The following is a 24,436-nucleotide window of genomic DNA, read 5'->3' as shown; positions in this document are numbered from 1 at the left end:
TAAACATGAGCTGTGAATAGCCTTTATTGTAAAAATATTTACCCATTTCTGGGATTACATCCTAAATAACTTTGGGGGGAATATAATAATTCATTTCTTCAGGATTAGAAACTTAAAAATATTATACCTTGACATCAAAACTCAAAACTTAAAAATGAACCTCTCGGGGCAGCGCCTGTGGGTAGGACACCGTCCCCATATACTGAGGGTGGCAGGTTCAAACCCAGCCCCAGCCAAACTGCAACAATAAAAATAGCCAGGTGTTGTGGGGGGCGCCTGTAGTCCCAGCTACTTGGGAGGCTGAGGCAGGAGAATCGCCTAAGCCCAGAGTTGTAGATTGCTGTCAGCTGTGTGTCTCCATGGCATGCTACCATGGGCAATAAAGTGAAACTCTGTCTCTATGAGAAAAAAAAAAAAATGAACCTCTCCTAGGCCAAAACAGAAATGTACAAAGTATCTTAAAGATAAATGATAGCTGTAGGTCTACAGATGTTGACCATTTTTTTTTACCGTTAATGTTTGTGAAACTCAACGAATGGTTTTTGTTGACAATGGGAGAGTAAGTGTTATTATTAATCAGGATATCAACTAAATTGAATTATGTAGTATATGCTCTTTTGGAGCTGACTTCTCTTACAATCCATTAAAGGCTCATTCATTTTGTTAAGTGTATCAATAGTTTATCTTTATTGCTAAGTAGTATTCCATTGAATCTGGAACAAATATGTACATATATATGTATATATATATATTTTTTTTTTTCTTTTTTTGTAGAGACAGAGTCTCAACTTTATCGCCCTCGGTAGAGTGCCATGGCATCGCACAGCTCACAGCAACCTCCTAAGTGATTCTCTTGCCTCAGCCTCCCGAGTAGCTGGGACTACAGGCACCTGCCACAGTGCCCAGCTATTTTTTTGTTGCAGTTCCGTTGGGGCTGGGTTTGAACCTGCCACCCTTGGTATATGGGTCCGGCACCTTACCGACTGAGCCACAGTTTCCGCCCTGGAACAAATATATTAATAATCTTGCCATGTTTTGTTCTTTTTGATTTTTAGCTTTCCAGAGTATTGGATCTTCCATTAGAAAACTTGATCAAGTCAATATCTGCAGTTCCAATTTCCAAGAAAGAGTTAAGTATAATGTATTTGTAATGATCTTAAATGTGGCTGATGGCCAGGCATGGTGGCTCACATCTATAATCCCAGCAATCTGAGAAATTGAGGTGAGGTGTATTTATTTATTTTAAGACAAAGTTTCACTCTGTCACCCTGAGTAGGCCCTGGCTAGAGTGCCGTGGCGTCATCATCGCTCACAGCAACCTCAAACTCTTATGCTCAAATGATCCTTTTGCCTCAGCCTCCCAACTATAGGGGCCTGCCACAAAACTTGACTATTTTTTTCTATTTTTAGTAGAGACAGGATCTCGATCTTGGTCAGGCTGGTCTCCAACTCCTAAGCTCAAGCAATCCACCTGCCTTGGCTTCCCAGAGTACTAGGATTACAGGTGCCACCGCACCCAACCTGATTTTTGTTTTTATAAATAAAACATAAGGTACTATTGAAGTTACTTATGTATGTTTCTTGATTCCATTCTATGCCCTCCTTTCTCAAAGACAACTTATGAAAGAAATGATTTTCACTATTGGTTGCTTTGTGCTTCTTGTTGTTTCTTCACGCACCCAATGAAAAGGACAAGTGGCAATTTAAAAAATTAGAGTATTAAAAATTATCTTTATCTTTTTTCTCACGTTGAAACTCATGTTTTTAAAATATGTCATTTGGAGGTCAGTGGAGGGGCTTAGGTTGAAGCAGCCATTCAGAGGTGTAGAGGAGGATTTTCTGAGTCTGCTTATTTGTTGCAGTCAGATTTTGGAGACATTTATTTGGTAGACATCAGTTTTCAGGTAAACCAAGGTCACTATTCTACCTATTTCACAGAGATATCTTAAAGCTACAGTTAGGTAACAGAAGAAGAAGAATTTTATAAAAGTGATAAGAAAAAGTTATAAGTCAATACTAGGTAATTTCAAATTTCCTTGCTTTTAATTTTGAAGGCATGTAGAACACCTTCTGATAAACATTATGTTAGTATGGAGAATCCCTAGTGATTAGTCTTCTTCAACAAATTATGGTTTTAAGGTAACAACTTTTTCCCATTTTAATGGCTGTCTTCAGAGAAGTAGCTGATTTTCAGCTTTCTGTGGATTCTTTATTAGAAAACAACAGCGACCATTTGAGAACAGACATTCAAGTTCAAGCCAAGAGACTGGCAGAAAAGGTATGTTCAGCACTATTGTCTCTTTTTGACTGTTGAAGTTAGGTACATATACTTTTCGATTCTTTTCCAAGCCTTCCTTCCCCAAAGTTAACTCATCTTACGAAAGAAATTATTTATTTCACTAAAATAATACATTTATTATTTTATAGTAAAAAATACTATGCAGGCAATCTCAGCCAAAATAATGAATTTAATAGTGTTTCTTTATTCAAGTTATTTTGGATAGTATAATTTAAATTTATTTCAGCCATAAGGTTACAGTTTTTCAAATTAGTTATAAAGCATTTCTCTTGAGCTGACATTGTTCAATTTTTTGATTACTTACAGGAGGCCTAAAGTACTAATTAAATTTACAGATTAATGCTGTATGGACATCTGCATTTAGGAGAACAAACTTGATAAATTAGAGCAGTGAGTTGCAATTTTTGGAGTGAGTTTCTGAGAAGATGACCACTAAAATGTGAGAAGAAATTATTAGATGTAAATAGAATCATGATTACAGAGAACAGGTAGTTAGATAATTAAGCCTCTTTGCATTTCTAAGTTTTCTGATGGGTTTGACATCTAAAAGAGAAATTGAAAGGCTTATAAAGAATGACTAAATCTAAATTATTATTGTAATGATCTTAGAAAAGGCATATATGTTGGACAAGAATATTTTTAAGTAGTAGTATTAGCATGTAACACAAAGAAGGTATCTGGGGGGATGATGGGAAGATGGCGGACTGAAGCCAGCTTTCCATAGAGGCTCCTGTCCTGAAGGAGAGTTAGGGGACGAAAGTTTAGCAAATAACCTGATGGATTCCAGCAACACCAAGCGAGAAATTTGAAGAACGCACATCAACCCCGCTGAGGAGAGCTGCGATCACAAGGAAGCAAACAAAAGGTACAAAACCCATCACCAAGCGGACGGGAGTCCTCCCTCCCCACCTGATCGGCTTAAGGGCCCCACAAACAAAAGGGCAGAAATCAAAGGCCATCCCACTACACTTCACGGGAAAGACCTACTACAAACTAGACCTACCTCCCTTACTAGGAGGCCTAGGCGTATCCTGCCAGGCATAAAACTGTATAAATCTGTAAATTTCCTTTGCCGGTGACTCTGAGTACCCAGCACTTCCCTCCACTCTCTCTGAGGTCTGAAAGCCTGTCCCCCAGGAGTTCGGATTCTTGGGTGGCTCCTAAAGGGGAGAGGACAGTCCCTGAGCTGTGGCTGGTCAGCGCTGTTTCTGGGGCACGGGAGAGAGGTTAGGACAGTCAGCGGAGGGAGACCCTCACCAGGGTGGCACTTCCCCGAGGCGAGGTGCAGCAGCCTTCCTTGGGCAACAATACCTCCAGGCATATAGCTGAGTCGAACTCGCTACCAGCTGCTCTGAGTGCCTGGCGCTCCCCCGCCCTCATACTGTGGTCCGGAGACCTGAATGCCTGCTGTGTGGCTGGGCAGGGAACTGGGGATAGCCGAGTCTGTTCGCTGCCCAGCGGTTCTGGGCTCCAGCCGCTCCCTCCCACCCCGCCCCCACTCTGAAGCCTGAAGGCTTGAGCTACGGCAGTACAACCAGGCGAGAGACAGGAAGAATCTGAATTTCCTTGCTGCCGAGAGCCCCGGGCTCCCGGCGTTCACCCCGCCCTCGCTCTGTGGTCCGGAGACCTAAACGCCTGCTTGGTTCTGAGCTACAGCTACTCCCTCCACCCCTCCCCCACTCTAAAGCCTAAAGGCTTGAGCTGCGGCGGTACAACCAGGCGAGAGACCGGGAGAATCTGAATCTGTTCACTGTCCACCGGACTCCCTAGGCTCAGAGCCCCTGCTGGCTCGGAGTGCCTGGCGCTCCCCCGCCCTCACTCTGTGGTCCGGACACCTGAACGCCTGCTGTGTGGCTGGGCAGGGAACTGGGGATAGCCGAGTCTGTTCGCTGCCCAGGGATTCTGGGCTCCAGCCACTCCCTCCCACCCCGCCCCCACTCGGAAGCCTGAAGGCTTGAGCTGCAGTGGTATACCCAGGCAAGAGACCAGAAGAATCTGAATTTGCTCGCTGCAGACTGGGCTCTGGCTCCAGGCTCCCAGCGTTCACCCTGCCCTCGCTCTGGGGTCCAGAGACCTGCTCGGTTTGAGCTCCAGCCACTCCCTCCACCCCGCCCCCACTCTAAAGCCTGAAGGCTTGAGCTGCGGGCCAAGAGACCCGGAGAACCTGAATCTGCTCGCTGTCGACCAGGCTCCCTACGGCTTGGAACCCCTGCTGGCTCTGAGTTCCAGGCGCTCCCCCGCCCTCACTCTGTGGTCCGGAGACCTGAACACCTGCCGTGTGGCTGGGCAGGGAACTGGGGATAGCCGAGTCTGTCCGCTGCCCAGCAGTTCTGGGCTCCAGCTGCTCCCTCCCACCGCGCCCCCACTCTGAGGCCTGAAGGCTTGAGCTGCGGCAGTACAACCGGGCGAGAGACTGGGAAAAACTGAATCTGCTCGCTGTCGACCGGGCTCCCTACGGCTCGGACCCCCTTAGAGGTAGATCAACAGCCGTTTTTTCTTTAACGGCAGAACGCTCACTTCTGGATATTCTGAGGCCACAACCCCTGTCTCCCTGGGCAACCAGAGGAGGCCAGTGTGAGCGGGGGATTTCCTGACACTGCTCACAAATCCGGGAAGCTTCCAGGGCGGGGCCGACCCAGAGAGGTGATCGGACTCAACCTCCAACACCAAAGACGTTTGAACTCAAAACAGCTCGTCTTCTGTAGGCGATTTCGACAGGAACAGAGACAGAACCCCACGAAGTTGTCTGTTCTGTTCTGTTCTGTTAGCAGCATCCATCAGGGACGGGGCTAAGCCTGAGTGAACACCTCCTCCCATCACCTGCATCAAACACTCATAGATGTCAGGCCCCATCTCCTCCTGCTAGATAGCGGCAGTCTACGGGGGCCTGGCAGACTTCCTTGCGATTCAGGCAGGTGCAAACCCCTGGAGTGTCTGTTCACTGCAGGCAACTGGGTTAGCCATCTGCAGAGATACCAGTGACTGGGTCTGACGAAGGGGCAAAGTGGGGAAGGAGACGTCAACCTTCCTAGACTGCTCTGTTTGCGGGATGGCTCCTCCTGACTCCACGCTGCACTGGGGTGAGCCGTGTCAGAGGAGTCACCAGGCCCCTGTGATCCAGTTCCCAGAGACCTCTTGAACTCTCTCACCCGAGACAAGTGCCAGTTGACACAGTTGATTTGGACCTTTTGAACTGGGCTAATAGACTGAGGACTTTTCAGGCGGTGCCCTGTGTCTACAGTTGTAGGCAGGTTGATTCTCCTTTTCCACCTGGGGCCAGAGGTGGGCAGGCGGGGTGACTTAATTGCTGATTTTTCCACACAGCTGAGACTTCAAGCCAGAGTAGAAGTTGCAATAGGATCGAACAGAAACCAGCTGAAAACAAGACAGAACCACTTTGCTCCACCACACCAGACAGGACCCCAGTTTCTCAGGCCACAACACTGTACGGGCCCTCGATAAAACCCCAGGGGAAAAACCAAAGGGAGTAAAATAACCATGGGGCGGAATCAGCGGAAAAACTCTGGTAACATGAATAACCAGAATAGATCAACCCCCCCAAGAAAAGACACGGCAGATGTGATTGAAGATCCCATTCATAAACAACTGGCTGAGATGTCAGAAATCGAATTCAGAATTTGGATGGCAGACAAGATTAATAAAATGGAATTAGGAATCCGAGGAGAAATTCAAAAATTGTCTCAAGAATTTAACGAATTTAAAGACAAAACCACCAAAGACTTAGACACACTGAAGCAAGAATTTACAGCCCTCAAAGATATGAAAAATACAGTAGAATCCCTCAGTAACAGAATGGAGCAAGCAGAAGAAAGGATTTCTGACGATAAAGTCAGAAAGGATTTCTGAAGATAAAGTCTTCGAACGCTCCCAATCTCTCAAAGAGGAAGAGAAATGGAGAGCCAAAATGGATCACTCACTCAGAGAACTCTCAGATAATTCAAAAAAAAGCAACATAAGGATAATAGGAATTTCTGAGAATGATGAAGTCGCCTCCAAGGGCACAGAGGCCCTTCTGCATGAAATTATAAAAGAAAATTTCCAGACATGCCTAGAGAATCTGAAATTCAGATAGCAGACAGCTTCAGAACCCCAGCACGATTCAACCCCAATCAGTCATCTCCCAGACATATCATAATTAGCTTCACTAAAGTTAACATGAAAGAGAAGATTCTCAAAGCAGCCCGGCGAAAGAAAACTATAACGTACAAAGGTAAGAATATTAGAATAACTGCAGATCTCTCTGCTGAAACTTTTCAAGCCAGAAGAGGCTGGTCATCAACTTTTTAATCTCCTAAAGCAAAAAAATTTTCCACCCAGGATCTTGTATCCAGCTAAACTGAGTTTCATCTATGATGGAGAAATTAAATACTTCAATGACATTCATATGTTGAAAAAATTTGCCATAAGTAAACCAGCTCTTCAGGATATTCTCAGACCTATCCTCCACAATGACCAACCCAGTCCTACACCACAAAAGTAAACTGACTCAGTAACTTCGGATCAAACTCCAACTTCCACACTGGCGAAAGGATTAAAAATGTCCACTGGACCTTTGAAAAACTCGATACCCAAAATTCCACCAGACTTATCAATACTCTCCATCAATGTGAATGGCTTAAACTGTCCTCTAAAGAGGCATAGGTTAGCTGACTGGATACAAAAACTCAAGCCAGATATTTGTTGCATACAAGAGTCACATCTCAACTTAAAAGACAAATACAGACTCAGGGTGAAAGGATGGTCATCCATATTTCAGGCAAATGGTAATCAGAAAAAAGCAGGTGTTGCAATTTTATTTGCAGATACAGTAGGCTTTAAAACATCAAAAGTAAGGAAGGACAAGAATGGTCACTTCATATTTGTTCAGGGTAATACTCAATATGATGAGATCTCAATTATTAATATCTATGCACCCAACCAGAATGCACCTCAATTTATAAGAGAAACTCTAACAGACATGAGTAACTTGATTTCCTCCAGCTCCATAATCGTCGGAGATTTCAACACTCCCTTGGCAGTGTTGGATCGATCCTCCAGAAAGAAGCTGAGCAAAGAAATCTTAGATTTAAACCTAACCATCCAATATTTAGATTTAGCACACATCTACAGAGTATTTCATCCCAACAAAACTGAATACACATACTTCTCATCAGCCCACGGAACTTACTCCAAAATTGACCACATTTTAGGTCACAAGTCTAACCTCAGTAAATTTAAAGGAATAGAAATTATTCCACGCATCTTCTCGGACCATCATGGAATAAAACTTGAATTGAGTAACAACAGGAATCTGCATACCCATACAAAAACATGGAAGTTAAATAACCTTATGCTGAATGATAGCTGGGTCAGAGATGAGATTAAGAAAGAAATCGCCAATTTTATGGAACGAAACGACAATGAAGACACAAACTATCAGAACCTCTGGCACACCGCAAAGGCAGTTCTAAGAGGGAAATTTATAGCACTGCAAGCCTTCCTCAAGAGAACGGAAAGAGAGGAAGTTAACAACTTAATGGGACATCTCACGCAACTGGAAAAGGAAGAACATTCCAACCCCAAACCCAGTAGAAGAAAAGAAATAACCAAAATTAGAGCAGAATTAAATGAAATTGAAAACAAAAGAATAATACAACAGATCAATAAATCAAAAAACTGGTTTTTTGAAAAGGTCAATAAAATAGATAAACCTCTGGCCAACCTAATCAGGAAAAAAAGAGTAAAATCCCTAATATCATCAATCAGAAACAACAAAGACGAAATAACCACAGACTCATCAGAAATCCAAAAAATCCTTAATGAATATTACAAGAAACTTTATTCTCAGAAATATGAAAATCTGAAGGAAATAGACTGATACTTGGAAGCACGCCACCTTCCAAGACTTAACCAGAATCAAGTAGAAATGTTGAACAGACCCATATCAAGTTCAGAAATAGCATCAACTATACAAAACCTCCCTAAAAAGAAAAGCCCGGGACCAGATGGTTTCACGTCAGAATTCTACCAAACCTTTAAAGAGGAATTAGTACCTATATTACTCAACCTGTTCCAAAATGTAGAAAAAGAAGGAAGACTACCCAACACTTTCTATGAAGCAAACATCACCCTGATCCCCAAACCAGGAAAAGACCCAACAAGAAAAGAAAATTATAGACCAATATCACTAATGAATATAGATGCAAAAATATTCAACAAGATCCTAACAAACAGAATCCAGCAACACATCAAACAAATTATACATCATGACCAAGTTGGTTTTATCCCAGGGTCTCAAGCCTGGTTCAATATACGTAAATCTATAAATGTAATTCAGCACATAAACAAATTAAAAAACAAAGACCATATGATTCTCTCAATTGATGCAGAAAAAGCTTTTGATAATATCCAGCATCCCTTCATGATCAGAACACTCAAGAAAATTGGTCTAGAAGGGACTTTTCTTAAACTGATAGAGGCTATCTACAGCAAACCCACAGCCAATATCATATTGAATGGAGTTAAATTGGAATCATTTCCACTCAGATCAGGAACCAGACAAGGCTGCCCATTGTCTCCATTGCTTTTCAACATTGTAATGGAAGTTTTAGCCACCGCAATTAGGGAAGAAAAGGCGATCAAGGGTATCCATATAGGGTCAGAAGAGATCAAACTTTCGCTCTTCGCAGATGATGATTGTGTATCTGGAAAACACTAGGGACTCTACTACAAAACTCCTAGAAGTGATTAAGGAATACAGAAGCGTCTCAGGTTACAAAATCAACATTCATAAATTGGTAGCCTTTATATACACCAACAACAGTCAAGTTGAAAAAGCAGTTAAGGACTCTATCCCATTCACAGTAGTGCCAAAGAAGATGAAATATTTGGTAATTTACCTAACAAAAGACGTGAAAGATCTCTATAAAGAGAACTATGAAACTCTAAGAAAAGAAATAGCTGAAAATGTTAACAAATGGAAAAACATACCATGCTCATGGCTGGGAAGAATCAACATTATCAAAATGTCCATACTACCCAAAGCAATATATAATTTCAACGCACTCCCTATTAAAGCTCCATTGTCATATTTTAAAGATCTTGAAAAAACATTACTTCGTTTTATATGGAATCAGAAAAAACCTCAAATGGCCAAGACATTACTCAGAAACAAAAACAAAACAGGAGGAATCACACTACCAGACCTCAGACTTTACTACAAATCGATAGTGATCAAAACAGCATGGTATTGGCACAAAAACAGAGAAGTAGATATCTGGAACAGAATAGAGAACCAAGAGATGAATCCAGCTACTTACCGCTATTTGATTTTTGACAAGCCAATTAAAAACATTCAGTGGGGAAAAGATTCCCTATTTAACAAATGGTGCTTGGTGAACTGGCTGGCAACCTGCAGAAGACTGAAATTGGACCCACACCTTTCACCATTAACTAAGATAGACTCTCATTGGATTAAAGATTTAAACTTAAAGCATGAAACTATAAAAATACTAGAGGAGAATGCAGGGAAAACCCTTGAAGAAATTGGTCTGGGTGAGTATTTCATGAGGAGAACCCCCCGGGCAATTGAAGCAGCTTCAAAAATACACTACTGGGACTTGATGAAACTAAAAAGCTTCTGCACAGCTAAGAACACAGTAAGCAGAGCAAGCAGACAGCCCTCAGAATGGGAGAAGATATTTGCAGGGTATATCTCTGACAAAGGTTTAATAACCAGAATCCACAGAGAACTCAAACGCATCAGCAAGAAAAAAACAAGGGATTCCATCGCAGGCTGGGCAAGGGATTTGAAGAGAAACTTCTCTGAAGAAGACAGGCGCAAGGCCTTCAGACATATGAAAAAATGCTCATCATCTTTAATCATCAGAGAAGCGCAAATCAAAACTACCTTGAGATATCATCTAACTCCAATGAGACTAGCCTATATCACAAAATCTCAAGACCAGAGATGTTGGCGTGGATGCGGAGAAAAGGGAACACTTCTGCACTGCTGGTGGGAATGCAAATTAATACATTCCTTTTGGAAAGAGATATGGAGAACACTCAGAGATCTAAAAATAGATCTGCCATTCAATCCTGTAATTCCTCTGCTGGGCCTATACCCAGAAGACCAAAAATCACAACATAACAAAGATATTTGTACCAGAATGTTTATTGCAGCCCAATTCATAATAGCTAAGTCATGGAAAAAGCCCAAGTGCCCATCGATCCACGAATGGATTAATAAATTGTGGTATATGTATACCATGGAATACTATGCAGCCTTAAAGAAAGATGGAGACTTTACCTCTTTCATGTTTACATGGATGGAGCTGGAACACATTCTTCTTAGTAAAGTATCCCAAGAATGGAAGAAAAAGTACCCAATGTACACAGCCCTACTATGAAACTAATTTGGGACTCTCACATGAAAGCTATAACCCAGCTACAACTTAGCAATAGGGGGAAGTGGGAAGGGGGGGTGGGTAGAGGGAGGGGGATCGGTGGGATCACACCTTTGGTGCATCTTACAGGGGTATTTGCGAAACTTGGTAAATGTAGAATGTAAATGTTTTGGCACAGTAACTGAGATAACGCCAGAAAGCCTATGTTAACCACTGTGATAAAAATGTGTCAAATGGTCTATGAAGCGAGTGTATGATACCCCGTGATCATATCAATGTATACAGTTATGATTTAATAAAAAAAAAAAAAGGAAAAAAAAAAAAGTATCTGATAAGTGAAGAATCGGATCAATGAAAGTCATTATAGAGAAAGATGTGTAATGAAAGAATAAGTGTGATAAAGGAGCATTGGTAGCTTATCAAATATTTTATTTGATCATAAAGTCACTTCAGAGTTCTATCAGGAAGTACACAAGTAGAATCATTCAAATTATAGTATTTAGTTCCTTTTTTCCCTTTCTTCTAAGTTCTTTTTTTTTTTTTAAATATCCCAGAAATTTATTTGATATTTGCTTGAATACAGTTTATATAGAAAGATTGGGACTGCTTGCTTTGGGTGCCCCTGATGAATCTCATAGAGGGACTGAACTACAAAGGGGTGTCAATCTGGAGACATCAGAAATGGAAATCACAAGCCCAATTTTAGGACTGGTCTTAAAGATTTGCCTCTAGTGAAATTAGGCCACTCTCTTAAAAACTGCTCAATGTGTTGGAGCTATTGTGTGAAATCAGCTGACATTTCAGATGGCATTTCATGTTCTGGTCTGTTAGAAGATTTAAATGCTTGGAAATAAAAAATATTTCGTTTTGAAGTTTTCAATACTGGAAAACTTTCAAGTCTAGGGTTTTCAGCCAGAAGGGGCTGCTCTGTGTTCCTTAAATTGGACTCTGTTTCCCACAAGTTAATCTTCAGCTTTGGCTTCCATTTCTTCTGCATCATCATCTCCATCCACTTCGGCATTTTCTCTTTCAAGCCTCTCCAGCTGCCTGGCAAGTTCAGTCTCGTCTGTATCTGTGACCAGTTTGGGCTCCATTTGAACATTGAGCACACCCCTCTTTTCCTCAATCTTTTCTTTGATAATAGCCATAGCTTGATTGAGAGCAGAAAGGCCTTCTGTTCTCTCCAGAGTTGTTGTAGTCATCACATACCAAGGAGGAGCTATTAGATTAATTTTGGTTTTGCATGGTTTCCGTAGAACAATCCAAACCTGCTCTCAGGGTTTCTTTTACAGCATCAATGCCTTCATAACCATAACAAGCCACTTCAATATCTGCTTGAATTTTGACAGCTTGTGGGGTAAAATGCCTATTAATATTGTTAATGAGTATTTCCCGTTCATCTTCATTCAAATCTAAGCTATCCAAGATAGATGGGTCTGAGACTGCATGCTTAAACGCATCATAGGCACCGTATCCGGGTCTCTTATACTTGTCATGAAAGACCCATGCAGTCCTCTGTAACAGGCTTTCCAACTACTCATCTTTGGTGTATTTTAACACCTCAGCAACATAACGAAGAATGCTATAAACAGTTTTAGACTTTGTGAATTTGTCTTCACATTTGATTGCTTCTTCTGGAGAAACTCTTCTTTTTGACAAATCAATATATCCTTTTTCTTTGTCCACCCTAATGACAACCACACATTCATTCCTGCCAATTCGGATGAGTTTGTTTATAGAACGGATATGTCTCCTGGATAATTCACTAAGAAGAATCATGCCTTCGATGTTGTTGTACTCCAGCAGGCTTACATAAGCCCGCATCTCAGCAATAGATCTTACATTCACCATCACTACATCTTCCACCTCAGGAAATTTGTGTTGATAAAATCTACAACTTAGAGCCGGCTTTCTGAGGTTTGTGTGTGAAACATGCGCTGGGGTCCTGCGCCGTGCTCTTCAACTGCTAAGATCAGATCCAACACACCCGAACGAGCCGTCCTCTTCAGCGTGCGCTTCGCTCAACCCCACGGCGCATGCGGAACCACCTCGCAGCGCGCCCCTTTCTTCTAAGTTCTTAAAAACAAAGACTAGTAACTCATCAGTGACAATAGGTATCTCTTCAAGTTCCATGGGTATATCAGGGTTTTGGGGCATCTAGTAAGTTAAAAAGTGAAAGCATGTTCATAGAAGACAAATTATAGTAGAACCTCCATAGTTGACCACCCAGACCAGATGTGCATCCCATGTACACATCAGGACAGCAGGCCTAGTTGCTTATGTTGACCACCTCCATATGCTGACCAGTCCTTGGGTGGTCAGCTTACAGAGATTCTGCCGTATTTATCTGTTGATGCTTTAACATGAGCCTTGAAACTCTCCTAAAAGGCGGGTAAGATAAAAGGTATGCATTGCGTATCAGAGTAGACAGTGAGACTAGAGTGGTGTTCTTTCTTCCCTGTTAATATGTACAATTTGAGTTGGGAGGGAAAGGAAGAGAGAGTCTCTAAATCCAGAACAGCATTCTAGTCAGGAAACAAAAAGAAATGTGTTTACCTAAATAGAATTATGGAACCAAAGATATTGGCTAAAACTCAGGTCCAGGTGTAGATGACTTAACCTGCTGACTTTGTAAACCAATTTTATAGTATAGAACTACATTATCTTATTGGGCCTTTCATATAACATGACTATTTTATGTGGTTTATTATCTTTTCAGTTAAGATGTGATACAGTGGTGAGTGAAATCAGCACTGATAAAGGGACTGTAAATTTCAAAATAAACAGAGAGCTGTTAACAAAGGTAAGAATGGGTTATTATCTAGCCATTATGCTTTCACTCTGCTCTAGCCACTGTGGCCTTCCTTCAGTACTTAAAGGCATTGTGTCTCCTCTTACCTCAAAACCTTTGTATACACAGATCTCCCTGTCTGGAGTGCTACCACGAGTTAGCACCTACTTATCCTTCAGATCTTGATATTTCCTAGGCAATGTCTTTTGACTCCTCCAGTTAATATGATCTCCTAACACTGTATAGTCACGTACCACATAACATTGTTTCAGTCAGCAGTGGACTGAAAGTAAGACAGTGGTCTCATAAGATCCTAATACCTTAACTGTTACTGTACCCTTTCTAGATATTAGATAGACAAATATTTATCATTGTGTTACGTAAGGTATTGGGTATAATAACATGCTATACAGGTTTGTAGCCTGTGCTACATAAGAAGAAATAGGCTATGCCAGATAGCCTAGGTGTGTAGTAGTCTGTATTATGTGGGTTTATATAAGTACAGTACCCTCTGTAATGTTTCCATAATGACAGAATTGCCTAAGGACAGGTGCATTTCTCAGAATGTGTCCCCATTGTAAGTAACACATGACTGTGTCTCTCTTTTGCAGAACCTAATCACTATTTTACATTCATTTATTTGAATGATGCCTCTTGCCCTTTAAACTCTCATTTCCATTAGGGCTTGTAACATCTGTTCTCAGTATTGCATTTCCAGTTCCAAGCACAATTCCTGGTGTTTAGTGGGTGCTAGGTAACTATTTATTGAATGAATAAATGGAATCTACATTGAATACAAGAAAGGTACCACTGGTTTCTTTTTCTTTAGCGACTTGTAATCTGTTAAGAGCATAAGATTCATACAGAAGAAACCATGAAACAACTGCTTCTCTTAATAAAACAATAAAAATTAAAACAAAGGTAGTTGATACAGTAAGCATAAGAAAGTTCAGAGATGAAGAAATCAGGATGATCTGGAGAGATTGAAGAAATCTCTTAAGTTGTAGGTCTCATTCAAATGGGAAATTGGTGGATAGATAATCCTAGATGATAGGAAGTGGTATGGAATCTTTCATTGAGAATTTCATCTCAATTGAATTTTAAAATGTAATATATACATTGGCCTATTATTATGTTTTTAAAAAGAAATATATCCCAGTGCTGGGTTGATGAGGCTTGGTAAATGTTGAAATCTTTTTTTTTTTTTGAGATGGAGTCTCACTATGTCACCCTCAGTAGAGTCCTATGGCCTCACAGCTCATAGCAATCTCAAACTTGGAATTAAGCAATTCTCTTGCCTCAGCCTCCCAAGTAGCTAGGACTACAGTGCCTGCCCCAACGCCCAGCTATTTTTTGTTGCAGTTGTCATTGCTGTTTAGCTGGCCTGGACCAGGTTCAAACCGCCTAACCTCAGTGTATGTGGCTGGTGCTCTTCCCCCTGAGCTACGGGTACCGCCAAATGTCGAAATCTTGAATTAAAAAAGAGCTATAAACCAATATTTCTAATAATATAGTCTCTAACCAAGGTTGTATATTTCACAGGCCTTTTCCTATTGGTTCTGTGATTCTTCAGAAGGAGAGTTAGTATTTCATTCTTGTTTCTAGATCTTTGAACTTTATTCTTCTCTAATTCAGTAAATTAGTTAGCCAAAATCAGCCACACAGAGACAAGAAGGACATTTGTTTTGAGCTTGCTAAAAATCACCTACCACCTGCTGAACTCTTAACAGCATTTCATGTCAGCTTAGCAAACCAGTGAGTTAAATTGGTAAACTTTTTTTCCCTCTTAGTTTCATCCCTATTGGTGTTTTCTTCACTCATCTTATTTCTTAATAACAACTTTAAAAACTTAAAATATCCTACCTTCCCCGAGGAGTCCTCTGATTTTCCCCTCTGCTTTTCATTGTTCTCTTGTTAATTAGCCTAATTTTTTTTTTTTTTTTAGACAAAGTCTATCACCCTGGGCAAAGTGCAGTGACATCACAATAGCTCACTGCAATCTCAAACTCCTGGGCTCAAACGATCTTCCTGACTCAGCCTCCTGAGTAGCTGGGCCTACAGGCACCCGCCACCACACCTGTTTAAGAGGGAAAAAAGAAGGGTGGCGCCTGTGGCTCAAAAGGAGTAGAGCACCGACTCCATATACCAGAGGTGGTGGGTTCAAACCCAGCCCCGGCCAAAAAAAGAGGGAAAAAAGAAAATATAATTTTAACGAAACAGGAAAAATGTAGATAAAACCCTATTTTCTTAGGTATGTCTCAAAAATATTCAGTGAAAGACCAGCCATGCTGGCTCATGCCTGTAATCCTAGCACTCTGGGAGGCTGAGGCAGGCGGATCACCTGAGCTCACGAGTTAGAGACCAGCCCGACCCCATCTCCACAAAAAAATAACCTGGGTGTTGTGGTGGGTGCCTGTAGTTTCAGCTACTTTGGAGGCTGAGGCAAGAGAATCACTTGAGCCTATGAGTCTGAGGTTGCTGTGAGCTATGACAACATAGCCCTTTAACAGGGGTGACAAAGTGAGACTCTGTCTCAAAAAAAAAAAAAAAAAACAGTGAATAATGTTATTTTATTTCACACACATTTTTTTATTTGCCAGATTCAACTTTGCATACTCTACCAAAAGTTTTTTTTTAAAAAAAGGAGAGACTAATTTTTAAATGGCTCTAGTTCTGCTCTGGTTCTTTCATTAATGGAGTGTTTTCCCATAGACTGGAAACATTCAAATCACACATGGTTCTATAAGCACTTGAAAAGAATGAATAACTTTAAGCACTTTTCAGCTACTGACCAAAGAATTGATTAGGCAAATAGGTAGGTAGTGATAGCTTCTTTAAAAGTCCTGATCTGAACCATGTAGAAATAATCAACATAGTTGAAATCATGAAAATCAGCTATTAGTGTGTGGGTGTGGTGGCTCATGCCTGTAATCCTAGCAGTCTGGGAGGCCGAGGTGGGTGGATTGCTTGAGTTCACAGGTTCGAGACCAGCCTGAGCCAAAGCAAGACCTCGTCTTTAAAAATAGCTAGATGTTCTAGCAGGCACACGTAGTCCCAGCTACTTGGGAGGCTGAGGCAAGAGAATCACTTGAGCCCAAGAGTTGGAGATTGCTGTGAGCTATGACACTACAGCACTCTGCGGAGGGCAACATAGTGAGACTCTGTCTCAGAAAAAATAAATAAATAATAAAAATAAATAATCATCTTGGGCAGCACCTGTGGCTCAAGGAGTAGGGCCTTAGCCCCATATACCGGAAGTGGTGGGTTCAAACCCAGCCCCAGCCAAAAAAATTACAAAAAAAAAGAATAAAAAAAATTATCTATTACTTTTAATAGACAAGGTATCAGCCAGTTAATTTGAATATTCATTAATTTGCTAAAGTGCTCCAAAAATTGAAAACTTTGAAAGATTTCATTTCTGATTAAAAGCCCATTATGCACCAATACTTAGATTCAGAGTATGTCTTACATTTAAACATGCATATTGTTAAATAGATGGGTCTCTAGCTTATTAATCTATTGGAATATTAGGGAACTTTAGTAGCCCACTGAAATTCTTTAGTAAAATCCTTTTATCTGTGTGCCACTAATTTTATAAATCTCGTTACTATTGTTTACCAGGAACTATATTACTAAAATCTAAAGATAAAATGGTTTGGATCCTAGTCCAAAGGAGCTTATGATCTAAAAGGAAAGCATTAAAAAAACTCGTAAGTGTAACGTGATGGGTGCAATAATATTATTGAATATATGAAGGCATGTATAAGATACACTCTCAGTGTACAGAAAGGTCTTCCTGGAGGAGAAAAGGCATAACCTTGGATAGGAATGAAGATGAAAAATACACCTGAAATATTCAAGGACATGCATTATAAGCAGAGGGGACAGCTTGGGGAGGAGTATAGTCAGTCAAGAACGTGGCTTTGTCTGGAAATTAGCAAATGGTTGAATACGCTTTGCCCATAGGATGGCATGGCAGAGGATAAGAAATTAGTATGAAAAGCCTTATATTCTCTGCCCAAGAGTTTCAGCTTTTTCCTGTAAGTTATTATTTTTCATGTTATGTACATGATCAGCATATGTGATAATTTTTGGTAGTACACCAATGAAATGCATTTTATTTTAGTAGATATTTACTGCATAAAAACCTAGCGCTTCTAACTTTTTATTTTTATGGATTTTACAATGTGCCTTTTAATAAAAAATTTCATTGAAGTTTTAAAAGGTGATATGTCTATACAGATCCAAAATAGGTGAAATCTACTCCCCCACCAAGACAGAGTCTCACTTTGTCACACTTCATAGGGTTCTGTGGCATCATAGCTCACAGCAACCTCAAACTCCTGGGCTCAAGTTATCTTGCCTTAGCCTCTCAAGCAGGTGGGACCACAGGTGCCCTCCACGACACCCAGCTGTTTTTAGACACAGAGTCTCACTGTGGCTTAGGCTGGTCTCAAATTCCTGAGCTCAGACAATCACCCTGCCTCGGCCTCCTAGAGTGCTAAGATTACAGGTCTGAGCCACTGGGCCTGGCCCAGGTAAAATCTTTTAAATGGTAGAAAATCACTGAAGAGTTTGAATAAAAATACACATTTGATTAAACGTGTGTTATATAAAAAGATAGGTGGTGTTTTGTTGTGTAGTCGTGCATTACGAAACAATGGGGATACATTTTGAGAAATGTGACTGTAGGTGATTTTATTGTATAAACATACTGGGTACTTAAACAAACATAGGTGGTAGCCTACTATACACCTATGCTATATGGCATAGCATAGCCTATTGTTCCAAGGCTGCAAACCTGAATTAAATACTGCTAATTCCAAATTGAATACTATAGTGTAGGTGATTGTAACACAGTGGTAAGTATTTGTGTATTCCAACTTATCTAAACAGAAAAAGAACAGTGAAAATACGAGATAAAAGATAAAAAATGGTACACCTGGACAGGATACTTAACAGTGTAGTTTACAGGACTGGAAGTTGCTCTGAGTGAGTCAGTGAGAGAATGTGAAGGCCTAGGATATTACTGTGCACTACTGTAGACTTATAAACCCTGTATACTTAGGCTATACTAATTTTATGAAAATATTTTTCCTTCATCAATAATGAATTACCCTTAGCTTACTGTAACATTTTTACTTTATAAACTTTTTAAGTTTAACTTTTTTACTCTTTTATAAAAACACGTAGCTTAAAACAAGGATATGTACAGCTATACCAAAATGTTTTCTTTTTTTATATCTTTTATATGTCTTATAGCTTTGTTCTATTGTGAAATACTTCTTAAAAACTTTTTTGTTAAAAACTACAACACAGGGTGGTGCCTGTGGCTCAAGGCGTAGGGCGCTGGTCCCATATGCCGGAGGTGGTGGGTTCAAACCCAGCCCCGGCCAAAAAATCACAAAAAAAAAAAAAAAAAAAAAAAAACTACAACACAGCACACACATTAGCCTAGGCCTCCCCACGTTAGGGTCAGCAGTATCGCTGTCTTCCACCTCCACATCTCGTGGAGGGCAGTAACACACAAGGAATTGTCATCTCCTGTGGTAATAATGCTTTCTGGAATACTTCCCAAAGTGCCTGAGTTTGTTTTACAGTTAACTGGTGTTTTTTTAATAAGTAGAAGGAATATAATCTAGGGATAAAAGTATAGTGTAGTAGATACATAAACCAGTAAGAATTATCAAGAATTATGTACTATACATAATTGTATGTGCTATATACTTTTATATGACTGGCAGTCCAGTGTGTTTATAGCAGCATTGCCACAAACAGGTGAGTAATGCATTGAGCTATTACAGCATGATGACTGTGGCATCACTAGATATAAGAACTTTTCAGCTCCATTATAATCTTATGGGATCACCATCATGTATTTGGTCTACCTTTGACCCAAAGCAACATTTATTGGCATAAAACTGTAGTAGTTGTTTTTGCAGTGGTATGACTGATAGATGAGGGCCTAAACCAGAAGGATATTAATGGTATTTAAGAGATAGCATATGTAGATTAGTAGATGATTAGGGAGGTTATGAACTCCTAGGTTTCTGAGTTGGTTAGCTGGGTGAGTGGGAGTGAAGTTCATGGAAATGGTCAGTAGAAAGAAGAGCAAGTATATTGCATTTGAAGTGCCCGAGAGATGGGCCCAGTAAGTATCAATCTGCAGCACAACAGTAATAGTTTGGTAAGTAGTAGTTGACTGCCTTTCCCTTAGGAAAGGTTTAAGTCACCTGGAAGTTAAAAGGGGGAAGCTAGAAGCAAGAATGCGGCATAGAGTGCATATGAAGGGCAGATGGTCAAAGAGCCTGCAAAGGAAACAGAGAAGCAAAAGGAGCATGTGGTATCTTTACAGCCAAGAGGGGAGGAGAGTTGCAAGGAGACAGGAATAGTCACCAGTTAAGTTGATATTCGAAAATAGGTTATCCCTGGGGAAGGGAAGAAGAGGCCAGGATAAAGAACTTATGGACAGATGACCAAGGGGACTTTAGACTTTAGCCTTCCCTTAAAAAAATAAATTTTTTCTTTAAAGAAATGGATCAATAAATGTAATATATTAAACAAAATATAAGTATTCAACTGAGTTTGGTACTTAGAATATTGATTCTGAGAACAGTTTTGGTGGAAATAATAGAGAAAAAAGGTAGGTAGCAGGTGAGTCAGATTGTCAATGGACAGTTTGGAAATATAAGGAGAACTATATAAGATAGTTTTTTATTAAAGGTGCTTTTTGCTTTGTGCCAGAGGTATCAATGGAAGGGGAAGATCATTTGTTAAAGAGAATTCTAACTTACTGCTGTTAAATTTGTGGAGTCTACATTTCTGTATAAAAAGAGATGGGAGGTGAAAAAGATTTGTAGAATTAGAATTTTCAGTAATCTGAATATGGATTCCCCCCACTTGTGTTCTTGTACCCCTCCACTTGTATTCTTCTTGGAGGAATCGCATTGTTAAGATAACCCTTTATCTGTGACAGACACTGTTCTATTGAATGACTGTGTATCATAGTAATCATTTTTCTCCATTTCCTACTGCACAGTGTGAGTGAAAATTATCTTCTGTTTCCTTGTGCAGATAATATACTGTTTTTGAACCTTATTTTTCTTCTATTAAATGGGAAATGTCACCCATCTTAGTGAGTCTTAAAGAGAACATACACCATGGAAGCACCTGGTCTTAGACCCAGTTCTCTAGAAGCTTCTTAAATGTTGATTGTTATGTCTTCTCTGCCATTCCATTTCGTGATCATCTTAACCATCTGTTTAATAATAAAGTTCTGAATCATATCGTAAACCACATTTTTAGGACTCAAGGTTCAGAGTGAAAGCAAAACCACAATAAAAGTCAATAAAAGTGTAATCACATCGTTCACATTGTTTCAAGATCCAACATTTTACAAAAATGAAAAATATAATTTCATGCATTAACGAAAAATAAAGTATGAATTTTGTGAAGTATAAGATAATTCTATGTAATAACTAAAAATTAAGTTGGAATATGTTTTGAAAGTTTCTGTAAGTTAGTTTTTTACTTAAGTATTAAATAGGTACTTAATTACATGTTTTTCATCTTTTTTTTCTTTTTTTTTTTTTTATTGTTGGGGATTCATTGAGGGTACAATAAGCCAGGTTACACTGATTGCAATTGTCAGGTAAAGTCCCTCTTGCAATCATGTCTTGCCCCCATAAAGTGTGACACACACCAAGGCCGCACCCACCTCCCTCCTTCCCTCATTCTGTTCCCCCCCCATAATCATAATTGTCATTAATTGTCCTAATATCAAAATTGAGTACATAGCATTCATGGTTCTCCATTCTTGTGATGCTTTACTAAGAATAATGTCTTCCACGTCCATCCAGGTTAATACGAAGGATGTAAAGTCTCCATTTTTTTTTTAATGGCTGAATAGTATTCCATGGTATACATATACCACAGCTTGTTAATCCATTCCTGGGTTGGTGGGCATTTAGGCTGTTTCCACATTTTGGCGATTGTAAATTGAGCTGCAATAAACAGTCTAGTACAAGTGTCCTTATGATAAAAGGATTTCTTTCCTTCTGGGTAGATGCCCAGTAATGGGATTGCAGGATCAAATGGGAGGTCTAGCTTGAGTGCTTTGAGTACTTCCTTCCAGAAAGCTTGTACTATTTTGCAGTCCCACCAGCAGTGTAAAAGTGTTCCCTTCTCTCCACATCCACGCCAGCATCTGCAGTTTTGAGATTTTGTGATGTGGGCCATTCTCACTGGGGTTAGATGGTATCTCAGGGTTGTTTTGATTTGCATTTCTCTAATATATAGAGATGATGAACATTTTTTCATGTGTTTTTTAGCCATTCGTCTGTCATCTTTAGAGAAAGTTCTATTCATGTCTCTTGCCCATTGATATAAGGGATTGTTGGCTTTTTTCATGTAGATTAATTTGAGTTCTCTATAGATCCTAGTTATCAAGCTTTTGTCTGATTGAAAATATGCAAATATCCTTTCCCATTGTGTAGGTTGTCTCTTTGCTTTGGTTATTGTCTCCTTAGCTGTACAGAAGCTTTTCAGTTTAATGAAGTCCCATTTGTTTATTTTTGTTGTTGTTGCAATTGCCATGGCAGTCTTCTTCATGAAGTCTTTCCCCAGGCCAATATCTTCCAGTGTTTTTCCTATGCTTTCTTGGAGGATTTTTATGGTTTCATGCCTTAAGTTTAAGTCCTTTATCCATCTTGAATCAATTTTTGTGAGTGGGGAAAGGTGTGGGTCCAGTTTCAGTCTTTTCCATGTAGACATCCAGTTCTCCCAACACCATTTATTGAATAGGGAGTCTTTCCCCCAAGGTATGTTCTTCTTTGGTTTATCAAAGATTAGGTGGTTGTAAAATGTTAGTTTCATTTCTTGGTTTTCAATTCGATTCCAAGTGTCTATGTCTCTGTTTTTGTGCCAGTACCATGCTGTCTTGAGCACTATGGCTTTGTAGTACAGACTAAAATCTGGTATGCTGATGCCCCCAGCTTTATTTTTGTTACAGAGAACTGCCTTAGCTATACGGGGTTTTTTCCGGTTCCATACAAAACACAGAATCACTTTTTCCAAATCGTGAAAGGACCATGTTGGTATTTTGATAGGAATGGCATTGAATAGGTAGATTGCTTTGGGAAGTACAGACATTTTAACAATGTTGATTCTTCCCCTCCATGAGCATGGTATGTTCTTCCATTTGTTAATATCCTCTGCTATTTCCTTTCTCAGGATTTCATAGTTTTCTTTATAGAGGTCCTTCACCTCCTTCGTTAGGTATATTCCTAGGTATTTCATTTTCTTTGAGACTATGGTGAAGGGAGTTGTGTCTTAATTAGCTTCTCATCTTGACTGTTATTGGTGTACACAAAGGCTACTGACTTGTGGACATTGATTTTATATCCTGAAACATTACTGTATTTTTTGATGACTTCTAGGAGTCCTGTGGTTGAGTCGTTGGGGTTCTCTAAGTATTAGATCATGTCGTCAGCAAAGAGGGAGAGTTTGACCTCTGCTCCCATTTGGATTCCCTTTATTTCCTTGTCTTGCCTAATTGTATTGGCTAGAACTTCCAGCACTACATTGAATAGTAAAGGTGACAGAGGACAACCTTGTCTGGTTCCAGTTCTAAGAAGAAAAGCTTTGAGTTTTACTCCATTCAGTAAAATATTGGCTGTGGGTTTGTCATAGATAGCTCCAATCAGTTTTAGAAATGTGCCACCTATGCCTATACTCTTCAGTGTTCTAATTAGAAAAGGATGCTGGATTTTATCAAATGCTGTTTCTGCATCTATTGAGAGGATCATGTGATCTTTATTTTTGCCTCTGTTAATATGGTGGATAACGTTTATAGACTTGCGTATGTTAAACCAGCCTTGCATCCCTGGGATGAAGCCTACTTGATCATGATGAATGACTTTTTTCATGATAAGCTGTAATGTATTGGCTAGGATTTTGTTGAGAATTTTCGCGTCAATGTTCATGAGTGAGATTGGTCTGAAATTCTCCTTTTTGTTTGGGTCTTTTCCTGGTTTTGGTATCAGGGTGATGTTTGCTTCATAGAATGTGTTGGGGAAGATTCCTTCTTCCTCAATTTTTTGGAATAATTTCTGCAGTACAGGAATAAGCTCTTCCTTGAAGGTTTGATAGAATTCTGGAGTGAAGCCATCTGGACCAGGGCATTTTTTGGTTGGAAGATTTTTTATTGTTTCTTTGATCTCAGTGCTTGAAATTGGTCTGTTCAGGAGCTCTATTTCTTCCTGGCTGAGTCTAGGGAGAGGGTGTGATTCCAAATATTGATCCATTTCTTTCACATTGTCAAATTTCTGGGCATAGAGTTTCTGGTAGTATTCAGAGATGATCTCTTGTATCTCTGTGGAATCAGTTGTTATTTCCCCTTTATCATTTCTGATTGAGGTTACTAGAGATTTTACTTTTCTATTCCTCGTTAGTCTGGCCAATGGTTTATCTATGTTCTTTATTTTTTCAAAAAACCAACTCCTTGTTTCATTAATTTTCTGAATGATTCTTTTGTTTTCAATTTCATTGATCTCTGATTTGATTTTGGATATTTCTTTTCTTCTACCGAGTTTAGGCTTAGATTGTTCTTCTTTTTCCAATTCCATAAGATCTCTTGTGAGATTGTTGATGTGCTCTCTTTCTGTTTTTCGAATGTAGGCATCTAAAGTGATAAATTTTCCTCTCAAAACTGCTTTTGCAGTATCCCACAGGTTTTGGTAGCTTGTGTCTTCATTGTTGTTATGCTCAAGGAAGTTAATGATTTCCTGTTTTATTTCTTCCTTCACCCATCTGTTATTCAACAGAAGATTGTTTAGTTTCCATGCCTTTGGATGGAGTCAAGCATTTTTGTTAGAGTTGAGTTCCACCTTTAGTGCCTTATACTCTGAGAAGATACAAGGTAAAATTTCAATTCTTTTGATT

At 39.8% G+C, this 24,436-nt stretch overlaps 1 protein-coding gene and 1 pseudogene across 9 annotated transcripts in view; one reads left to right on the top strand and one right to left on the bottom strand.

The window, feature by feature from the left end:
• The window catches only part of RARS2 (arginyl-tRNA synthetase 2, mitochondrial), a 114,171-nt gene that overhangs the window by 37,601 nt on the left and 52,134 nt on the right, over window positions 1-24,436 (top strand). For 6 of the 8 annotated variants that reach the window (XM_053591831.1, XM_053591832.1, XM_053591837.1 and 3 more), the window contains 3 exons: window positions 1,056-1,129; window positions 2,176-2,278; window positions 13,424-13,507. The exons of 1 other annotated variant lie outside the window; for it this stretch is intronic. In XM_053591831.1, the coding sequence (XP_053447806.1) occupies window positions 1,056-1,129; window positions 2,176-2,278; window positions 13,424-13,507 (261 nt within the window). The remainder of the gene's footprint in view (window positions 1-1,055; window positions 1,130-2,175; window positions 2,279-13,423; window positions 13,508-24,436) is intronic. One more of the 8 variants, XM_053591835.1, reaches the window with a different exon arrangement.
• LOC128586210 (eukaryotic translation initiation factor 2 subunit 1-like) lies at window positions 11,235-12,869 on the bottom strand (annotated as a pseudogene). The gene has a single exon (XR_008380204.1). The product of XR_008380204.1 is annotated as a eukaryotic translation initiation factor 2 subunit 1-like (transcript).

Source organism: Nycticebus coucang, chromosome 5 (assembly GCF_027406575.1).
Source record: "Nycticebus coucang isolate mNycCou1 chromosome 5, mNycCou1.pri, whole genome shotgun sequence".
Lineage (NCBI taxonomy): Eukaryota > Metazoa > Chordata > Mammalia > Primates > Lorisidae > Nycticebus > Nycticebus coucang.
This window is presented reverse-complemented; position numbering and strand designations above follow the sequence as displayed.